The following is an 11087-nucleotide window of genomic DNA, read 5'->3' as shown; positions in this document are numbered from 1 at the left end:
TTTTAGCATTTTATTGTATTTTAACTTTTTTGAAAACAAAAATTTAATTTTTCAAATAGCAGATGCGGCCTACATTCGATCGTTCAAGCTGGTACAACTCCTGATGAGGAATTTTGCTTACTATGGTGCTCAAGTGGCCATTTCCTGCATCAACAATCAAAAGAAACGCAGTTTAAAAATTCAGTGTACGTACGAGGAAGCACTATGCGGACAATTAGAAGGCTAAACCTCTTCGGCAACATTTGTGTATTGTGTTCAGCATGTTTTCGTGATGTTCTAAAGAAACTAGGCAGGGTTATATTGAAGTCAACAAATGGCCTATTGCACTTTCGAGAAGGTTTACATGCACGTGATGTCATAAACTTGCATATCTTTTGTTTCTTTTCCAACTTGTGTTTAGTTTGTATATTTACAGTATGTACGTGCGTTAAGACATGAGTTTTGTTAACGATTCATGGTTATATTAATTTGTTTGCGTATTTTTCTTTGTTTATTTTCTACATTCCGACAACAAAACTAGATTGATTGAAATCCTAATTGACAAACGTTAACAAAATTGTTAAAAACCATTCTTCATGAAAACATGCATTCCGCATTGTAACATTGACCCATTAAATTTTTGATGTGTTCAGTGGCGTACGCAGGGGGGGGGCATTGGGCCATGCCCCCCCCCCCCCCCCCCCTTAAAATGTTTTGGTAGTTAACGACGTAGATTAAGGCATTTAATATGTTTTGCATTGCTCTGTCAAAGCAATTACTGTAACAATGTTGTTTTATAGACTAAGCCAATACGAACTACATGGCCCAATCCACCTACCCCACCCCAGGTATGCCAATGTAGCATAGTGTTCTGTAAGCCTATTATAGTGATTAGTGAAAGAGAAATGGATAAAGTCTAAACTAAAACCATACTGGGATATCATGAAGACGTCTGAGATATCAATGGCCAGTGGCATAGCCAAAGGGGGGGGGGGGGGGGTTGGGCCTTGGGGGTTACAACCCCACTTTGGCACGCGTGTGACGTCACGATATTGAGAATGATGCTTTCAGTTTCTTTATGCTTGGGAATGATGGTTTCAGTCTAAAAAAACTTGCCTAATTTTAAACAAAACTGAATTAAAAGAGCGAGTTTTGCCAATACTAAACATTCAAACATCTCAGCCAGGAATTAACAACAAGAAAACATAGAGACTTAGCTTTATTTCCGAAAAATGCCGAAGAAAACATGATCTTATCCTTTTGCTATGCCACCTGACAGCACCATTTTACAGGAATATTCATACCCACATTTTTGTTAAAAATGCTCTCAGAATGCACCAAATTCAAAGTAATTTTTCAAAATTTTTTGGGGGAGGCCCCCTAGACCCCCCGCCGCTGGGTGTCGTCTTAAGCGAAAACGCCGTCGGGCTTCGCCCGCCGGTCGTCAAAACCCTCCCTTTCAAAATTCCTGGCTACGCTACTCTCAATGCCCCCCCCCCCCCTTGAGAAAATCCTGCGTACGCCACTGGATGTGTTTATACTGGCCAATGAAATTTTACCGCTTTTTATTGTTTGTGCTGCAAGAAAATCAACCAATGAATCAATCAACCAGCAACCCATAATTGATTACGTAATATCTTGGATAACGTAATTTCAACTACCGGAGCTGTCACTGTCAGTCCAAGAAAAGCAAAGCTACTAATAGGCTACCCGATAGCTCAGTTGCTTAGCGCATGACTTCGTGAACGAACAAGCTTCAAGATCAAGGGGCGCTGGTTGGACTTTCGGGGTGTGCGCTTGACTCCTTGAGCAACGCATTGTAAGGCCTGCTCTCCATTCAATGGCACCGAATGAATGAAATAATTTTCCAGAAATACCACTTCAACAGTGGCGTAGCTAGGGGGAGAGGCACTTTCAGACTACGATTTTTGATTTTGATTATAATCTGATTAAAAAACCCGTTTTATTTTCACATGCTTTTTCTTGAAGGGGCGGCAAAATCTGAATCCGCCCTGGGCGGCACATTCCCTAGCTACGCCACTGCATTTCAACAATCGGAAACTTCACTCTGTCAATCTCGGTAACCATAGCCCTGCGTCAAAAGCCTTTACAAGTACGTAAAACTACCAGGAATAATCTATCAAGGCTTTGTCAGTCCGAGGATAAAGATTCAAACCAACACCACCCTACCGGAGTAATGAATTGTACCAAAACGTCGATTGCACAGTTGTGGCTATTTGCAATCAGTTTGCTGTAATCACAACCTGTTAAATTGGTTGATACTGCATTGTTGCACCACACCACAAACAAGCCGACGCTTGCGCTGATAATAATCAGACAACGTGATGTCATTAAACTTTGGCTAAGCAGTCTACCATTTTCAATGCAGTAGCCTACATTTTTTCGATATTAAAATGAACATGAACTGATTCTTTATGTCGTTTCGTTTTATTTCATTCTTGAGCTATGGTTGTTAATAAATTCTTGATGAATAGCAGTTTAAAGGTTGTGTTTAAGAAAAATTATAAAAACATCACTTGGAAACTCTGAAACTCCAAAAATTATTTTGGACAATTGTTTCTAAAGAGTAGACGCACAATGAAAAGTTAGTCAAAACGTAAAAATCTTTAATTATTTACATAAAATATTTGCCCCATTTTTAAACTATTCTTACGTTTTCTTTGTGTGCCCGACACGCGATTAATGTCGGCTACGTAGCCGAGTGGTGAGAACCCTGGAACGGCAATCGAAAGGGCGCCGGTTCGACACCGCTCAAGAGCATGTGTCTGTGGCAGGACACTTGAAGGCATGCCTGAAGGTGGACACGAAGATTGGCTTCCTTGCTTTCCCGTTCACTTAATCTGAATCTTCAACCACCGGGTGTAAGCCTGGATACGACAAACAAAACAAACACGCGATTAACACCACTGGATAGGAAATTTAACGCTGAACACGAATCAAAAAAAAAATTCCAAAAAATATTTCGGAAGAGTATTTTCATGGACATTTTGTGATGCTAACTTTTGTTTACAGATCTCATGACAGTCATAATTTTCCATATTGTGTCTTACTATTGCTTTTGCTGGAATTGCTTTGCTGATGACAAGTGTAGGCTTTTGTTTGAATTGCTGTGCTCTTCACCGTTCATTTTTCCATAGAAAAAGTATAGCCTAACATTTGCTTAAATGTAATAACGAGTAATGTTTTTACCAGCGTCCGACTGTTGTTCCTGTCATCGTATTATTTACACTAGCGCGTTTTTTACGGATCATTTTATTTGGCGGATCGCGCAGGATTATTCTTCAAAAATGACAGTGGTCATAGCAAAGCAATAACTAAAACGTGTAGGCTGTTTTAAGCTCAATAATGAAATGAAACTTAGTGTAGGCCTAGTAGCATACTTTGTAACCCATGCATGTTTATCTCTCTAACATTAAACATCTTCAATACATACTGACGTAAACATACAACAAGCAAAACTAATGATAAGAATTTAACATCAACTTTAAGCAGGGTTGCCAGACTGAAATTTGAAAAAAGGCCAAACTCACCAAAAAAAGGCCAACTTGAGGCCAAATAGGTAGAAAAAAGCATGGCGTCAGCGCTAATTTCTACCGCTATTTTAACCAGGGTCTCACAAAACGGAAGTAGGCTATTGCAACCAAGTTTAGGCGAACAATGGCTATAAATAAAGAAGAGGTTTTATGTTTTGAGACTGTATTGTAATTAGCTGCTTTAGCTTAGGCCTATTAGTTATTTACTTGTAGAAACACAAGCATTTCAAAACGTTTGTCTGACAATTTGCTGCGTTTAGCACGCATAATGTCCTTTCCAAGTGAAAACATGCGTTCCACAGCAGCGCTGAATGGTATTGGTGTGTTGTAGCCTATTTAAAAAACAAGTCTTGAAAACGTTTACTCGGAAAGGGATCACTGTTCCAAGCATGCTGTGATGGTTTAGCATATATAAATCTTTTAACGAGGTCCACTGCACCAACATCGCTGTTTTCAAGGGTATAGAGCTCTTGAAATAATGTATCTTCAACTTCCGCGATGACATGCATTGATTTTTCACTTTCTCTCTCTGATCCCTGGTTCTCGATACGGTACTGCTCACGATATGAGTGATCATTGGTCACCATTTGGCGAACTTCTTCCGCTTGTATTCCAGGTAGCCATTCCAATCAACGCAAAAGCGGGTAATTCGGATGAGTTGCGATGGCCAGAATAGGCTAGGCTACATCGTGAAACTCTGATTGTGAAACGAGATTTTCCATGAAAACAAAAAATGACGCATAGCGCTTGACGCTTAAAATCGGCAAAATAGTTGACGGCGCTATCACTTTCGTCAACTAAATAATAAACTGACGGCGCTAGCCGTCAACGTAGCCTACAACACTGGTTAGATTATGGCGCAATCAGGATGGTAGTGAAACACCATAAGCAGTCTTCAGTCAGCCACCACCCCATAACAGTAAATCTAACTACACATTCATTCATACACCACATTCATTTCGGGTTTGGAAATATTGCCCGGAGCTCATATAAAAATTTTGTATCTTTGTGCACAAAATTAAAAAGCAATTTGGGTAGAGAGGTAACTTTTTTAAACGATAAACAGACATAACTCAGCAACAGCACTACATTTAACATTATAAAAAGAAAAAACAATACACGAACGTTGAACTATTGCTGAGTTATGTCTGTTTAAAATAAAAAAAAAATTTAAAAATTTAGGCTTCGGATTCTGTTGCTTTAAAAAAACAAAATCCAGATCTGATCAGGTAAAAAGATAGTAAGATCCGGTTCTGTTCCTGTACACCTCTGGCAGGAATTTTTTCGCAATGGTGATCAGAAATAAAAACAAACTGATTTAAATGCTAGAAATTTACGTTTTGTTGCAAGCAGCTTGTCCTCTTTGGTCAAAGGTCAAAGCAGTAGGTTTTTGATGCGATTGAAACATTTCAACAATCGAAAACTTCTCTACCAATCTCTGTATAAACGGCCCTGTGTCAAGAGCCTCTACAAGTATGCAAAACTACCAGGTATAACCTATCAAGGCTTAGTCAGTTTGAGGATAAAGATACAAAACCAACCAACTGCTGTCCATTCAGTGACATCTGATGGAATAATTCCCCGGCAGCAAAACTTCAACAATTGGAAACTTCACTTTGTCAATCTCGGTGAATGGGCCTGCGTCAGTGGTTCAAAGCCTCTAGAAGTATATGAAACTGCCAGGATTAAGGTTTTAAAGAAGCTTTCCACTCCCAGGATAAATATTCCATAATCATCAATCAATTGATTGACAAAAAAAAAATGTGAAACTGGAAACACGAATATTTTACTGGCGCGAAAAATTGTTGCATTCTCTTCTCTTCAAGAGATGAAGAGAAAAATATTTTGCTGGTTGTTGCTGTATTCTTTTACAGTATTGCTTTTGTATTCTTTTGATAGGGTTTTCAGACCCACATAAGATCTTTTTAATGGCACCACAACTTTTAAATTCAAATTAGCAGAATACAAGCTTTCAATTATTTCAAATAATTATGTTTTTAACAAATAGTCTGAATGGTTTAGCCTACATATTGAAATAGCCGCCAAGGGCAAACAATTTGAGATATTGATCTAAAACTTAGAATTCCTTTGGTAGCCCAAGAAATAGGCTAATATAACAACTTTTCAGCAAAATTTAAGAGGTGTCATATACAAATGGGTGATTGAATGTTTATGAGTTGGTAAGGAATGACCAAATAGTACCTAAATGACCAGGCCCCACAGTATGCCAAATATGCTGTAGGCACAGTGTGTGCACCTATTTAGCAGGCACCTATCAGCATACCGTACCTCCAGAAATGGAAGCTACAGCTCAGCAAGTCAAAGACAGTGTCGGCGGCCTTCCACCTTAACAACCGGGAAGCACAGCGTGAGATAAACATCAAGATTGATGGGGAACGCCTGCCCTACTGTGCCGAACCTACATACCTGGCATAACCCTGGACAGGTCACTCACGTACCGCCGGCACTTGAAGTCACTGCGCAAAAAACTATCTACACGCGTCGCATTTTTGAGGCGATTGGCGGGTTCCGGCTGGGGAGCTGGTGCTAAAACTCTTCGTACAGCTACCCTAGCCCTTGTTCATTCCACCGCTGAGTACCAGTACTGCGCGCCGGTCTGGTGTCGTAGTTCTCACACCCACCAGATTGATACCGCCATCAACGATGCACTGCGTACTGTGACTGGATGCCTGCGTCCTGTGACTGGATGCCTGCGTCCCACTCCAACGGACTGCCTACCCATCCTAGCAGACATCCAACCCGCTGAGCTATGCCGTAAAGGAGCCATGATTTCTCTCGCTCGCCGCGCTTTGGACCCCGACCATCTCCTCCATGCAACATTTAAGAGACCACCACCTATAAAGCAGCGGCTGAAATCAAGACGCCCCTTTGTGCCTGCCGCACAACAACTCCTTAAGAACGCAGAAGAACTTGGTTTAACTGCGCACACTGGACGAACCACATGTGGAACACGGAGTGGCAAAATCACACCTCTACGCTCCGTGACTTCATACCCGACGCCGATCCCCGTCCACCAGGGATGTCCCTCGCAAGGCTTGCGTGGGTCAGGCTAAACCGCCTGCGAACTGGCGTCGGCCGCTTTCGTTCGGACATGCACAAGTGGGGCCTGGCTCCTTCATCAGAATGCGAGTGTGGTGCCACGGAACAGACCGCAGACCATGTCATCCACCACTGCCTAACCCACCGGCCTCCTCACGGTGCGCATGGTCTGAGGGTCCTGGACGGCGAGACTGCTGAGTGGCTGAAGATTTCCTGCCCTCCAATCTAGCCTGGAAAGATCGCTCATACGCCATCATCATCAGCAGGCACCTAACTGTCTGCACCTAAGACGTAGATCCTGCTGTGATGTATCAGAATAAAGCTTAAGACCTACAAGATCTTGTTCATTTCATATGCATGATCACCAGGTCTATGATATAAGTTTTGTTGTTATAACTCAATTACATTTTTTGTTTTAAAGAGATCTTATTGCTAAAAAGGTGATTATTTTCCAAGTCATAAATCTTTTCCTTGCATTGAACCTGAAATAAAAACTGCACTGTTTTTATTAAGTATAATATAGTCAACATCATTTGTAATCATATCTGTTGGCGAAATAAATTAAATTGATGGGTGATCGAGAATCTGACAATTTACCATGGGTAGAAAAATATCGACCCAAAAAGCTTGAAGACCTTATATCTCATGAAGATATTTTGAAAACCATTCAGCGTTTCATGAATGAAGACAGATTGCCTCATTTACTATTTTACGGACCCCCTGGAACTGGAAAAACCTCCACCATTTTAGCATGTGCTCGTCAGTTGTATACTCCAAAACAATTTAATTCTATGGTGCTTGAACTAAATGCTTCAGATGATCGTGGAATTGGTGTTGTTCGGAATCAAGTAAGTAATCCAATAGTTTTGTCACAAAATAAATAAATAACCTTTTGCATTCCAAACCTGCACTGGTATTGAATAGAAGCACGTGTATTCGTGTAACTTTAAAAATTGTAAGTTTATTTTTGTTAAGTGTTGTTTGCATCTATGCTTGGAGTGACGCAGTTATTTACATTAAATGGTATTGTGTTTTTTGTTTGTGTTGCTTGCAAAGAACCTTCCTGGTTGTAGTGTGGTGAAAGAGATTCTGCCAACGATTTGTTCCTGGCTCAGTTTATTTAAAAAAGAAATAGAAGAAAAAGAAAATGGAGTAGTCTTCTGCCTGCTATTGTGTCGGAACAAATGATGGACATGTTTCAAGGGTTTACAACTCCCCCTAGGAAATTTTTGATAGCATGTTCTGAAATTCATGCTCTACTGTAATATTGTTATCAAAAGTAACATTTCGCCTGTTTCAGGCACCGTATATGAGTGAATAAATAACATTTTAGTTTTAAACTGTTTGGTAATACGATGTGTTTGTGAGGTAATTTGTTTATGTTATGTTGTAGATTCTCAGCTTTGCCAGCACTCGAACCATATTCAACAGTGGTTTTAAACTTATTATTCTTGATGAAGCGGATGCAATGACGAAGGATGCTCAAAATGCTCTTCGTCGAGTGATGGAAAAGTTCACAGAAAACACAAGATTTTGTCTCATTTGTAATTATCTTACAAAGGTGCCTTGAGCTCAACAATCTCATGCAATGTGGAATTTTGAAAAGTTTTATTCTATGATTCTTGTACAACAATTGATTTGATATTTTTCTTGCTACAACTCATATGTGGTATAAATTGTTTCATTTCCAAGTTAATTTCATATGAATGTATACACTTTTTTATGATTGTTTTAAAAACTGTGGCACTATAGTATATCGTTTTTTTTTACTATTTAGATCATCCCTGCCATCCAGTCGCGGTGCACTCGATTTCGGTTTGGGCCATTATCTACTGAACAAATGAAACCACGACTTGAATATGTAATTGAAAAAGAAAATCTAACTGTGTCTAACGATGGTATGGAAGCCTTGGTGACCTTGGCTCATGGTGACATGAGGAAAGCATTGAACATCCTCCAAAGCACCTCAATGGCTCATTCGGAAGTCAATGAAGATAATGTGTACACCTGCACTGGTTAGTTGTAATTGTTTTAATAGTCTGTTTTGCAAATCGTTTGTGTTTTGTATATTTTTGTTCACTCGCCAACAGAGCAAAATGCACCGAACTCTCTGACTGTGTAGTTAACTATAAAATTCAAGTCATGATCAGAATGCTTTAACTCCAGGCATGACGTTTCTATTAGCAGGATAAAAAAATCTTCATAAACCGTACCTTCATTTACTGATAAAGATGTTTTCACTTGATGCAGTATCACATTAGTCAATTCCTAATTTTTAGTTAATCAATGTTTATAGATTTTACATCATTAAAGGCCACTTGTTCGGTCATTTCTATGTGTTTGTTAACACTAAAGTCTGTATGCGTTCGTTTGTTGGTAAAGATGTTTTACTAGATGTTTGCATTAGTGCAGCTTGTTGTATTTTATTTTGTAGTAAAACAATACTGTTTACTGTACTGATTTTTACAATATTGTAAAGGTGACATTGCTAATTTGATACCGTGTTCGTTTACTTGAGCATGGACCAGAAATGGAAGTATTTGAGCAAATTGACTTGAATAATCCGCTCGTTTCTTTTTTCAGGTCACCCTAAGCGAAAAGACATAGAAGACATATTAGAGTGGACTTTAAATAAAGACTTTTCAGCAGCTCTCAGACTTGTGATGCAGCTGAAGACCAAAAAAGGAATGGCTTTGCAAGACATTTTAGAAGAAATTCATGAGTATGTTCACAAAATAGACTTCCCCACTGATATTCGTATATACTTGCTCGACAAAATGGCCGAAATAGAAAACCGATTAGCTTCAGGCACGAACGAACAACTTCAAACCAGTTCTCTCGTGTCAGCATTTCAACATGCCAAAAACATGGTAGCTGATAAAGCGTAGTCCTAGTTGTTGTGCTGAAGTGGGGTTTTGCTGATGTCAAGGAATACAGTGTTTTTCACTCGAATCGATGCGTGAAAGTGATGGGATTTCAGCCTATTTCTTATACGAAATCACTTGTGGTTAGAACTTGGGTGTATTCTACCCAGGTAGTCAGTCCTTTTATGCATTAAAGAACGTTGTAAAAATGACCTGAACTTCCGACTAGGTTTATGTAAATGTTGCAGCCATCTGATACTTCGCTGTATTAAATGTTGTACACCAATCCAAAATGACTAAAACTCGTTAAAGTTTCTACATTACCTTCTACTTGTCAGCTGGATTTGTTATCTCCTCTTTGCACCTACCAGAATATAGGTTCAACAATTTGCCCAAAAGTTTTATGTTCGATTCTGTGCAATGTCTTGACCAAGACATTGCATTGGTTACTCACCTTGTGCTCAAAGCTGAGTGGCACTCACTGAGTGTTCTAGGTGTAGAGTTATTTGGATATCGAATGACATTATATTTTGATGCTTTTTATGTTTATACTAGCCTTTTTTTATGACGTCAAATACGTGATGTCGTTTGCTATTAACATGAACACGTTATAAAGGATTGGTATCTTACCAAGGAATCGAATGATATTTAAAAAAGCCCTTTTCATTTCTTCACTTTTCGACAGATGAAACGCTTCTATACAGTAGCGTTGATAGGGGGTCTAGGGTAGGGTGCACCATTTGCCCCAACTTTTTACTAGAAAGCCTAACTTTTTTTTACTTGTGAGGTTAGCTTAAAAAATAACTATTCCAAAATTTTGTGTTGATCGGGCAAGGTTTGACCCCCCCAGCCGGCCATTATTTAAGGCCACCTACAACATTTTTTGGCGATTTTCACCACTAGAGGGCGATGTGTATAATACACAACTAAAAATTTAGTTTCAACAGATGCCTCTCTTCTTACTAAATCATTTAAAAAAAAATTGGTTAAAATTGGACAAGCGGATGCAGAAATATAGGCAACTTTATATATTCTTATGCTTAAGAGCACCTCTAGTGGTGATAATACATTATCAAATATCTAGCTTATTTCTTATCCAAATCAAATGAAACTGGTGTCTAACCCCCCATTTTCGAGGGTGGAGAATTCATTTTTGATGCTTATTTTACAAGTTAATCACTATAATGGCACCTAGTGGATGGATTAATTCCCTGGCAACAACACTTCAACAATCGGAAACTTCACTCTGTCAATATCAGTAACCGACCTTGCGTCAAAAGCCTCTACAAATATGCAAAACTACCAGAAATAACCTATCAAGGCTTTATCAGTCCGAGGATAAAGATTCAAAACCAACCAACCAAGGGCACTGAACTATTTTTTCTGATAAATCTTTAATTGTAAACAATAATGAATGACCTAAAACTTCTTAATTCACAGGAAACATAATAAATTGTCTAAAATATCCATATTAAAACTAAACTAACTAGTTAATTATTTTGGCTTCAAAATGAATGCTTCCGGTTTGAGGCAATATATTCTTCAGACAATTCCAACAGATGAGGATAAAGAAATATTGGGCAGCCGACTGCCTACACAGCATCAGATTCTTTTATGCTACCTGGCTCAC

General features: G+C 39.1%; 1 protein-coding gene across 1 annotated transcript; it reads left to right on the top strand.

The window, feature by feature from the left end:
* Window positions 1-7021: 7021 nt before the first annotated feature.
* On the top strand, window positions 7022-10062 carry LOC145773738 (replication factor C subunit 5-like). Its single transcript, XM_082584876.1, has 4 exons — window positions 7022-7441; window positions 7987-8154; window positions 8371-8608; window positions 9177-10062. The coding sequence occupies exons 1-4, from the start codon at window positions 7163-7165 to the stop codon at window positions 9479-9481; spliced, it is 990 nt and encodes a 329-aa protein (XP_082441002.1). The 5' UTR covers window positions 7022-7162; the 3' UTR covers window positions 9482-10062.
* The last annotated feature ends 1025 nt before the right edge of the window (window positions 10063-11087 follow it).

This window comes from Aplidium turbinatum, chromosome 1 (assembly GCF_918807975.1).
Source record: "Aplidium turbinatum chromosome 1, kaAplTurb1.1, whole genome shotgun sequence".
Lineage (NCBI taxonomy): Eukaryota > Metazoa > Chordata > Ascidiacea > Aplousobranchia > Polyclinidae > Aplidium > Aplidium turbinatum.
Note: the sequence above shows the minus strand (reverse complement) of the source record. Positions and strands in the feature narration are given on the sequence as shown.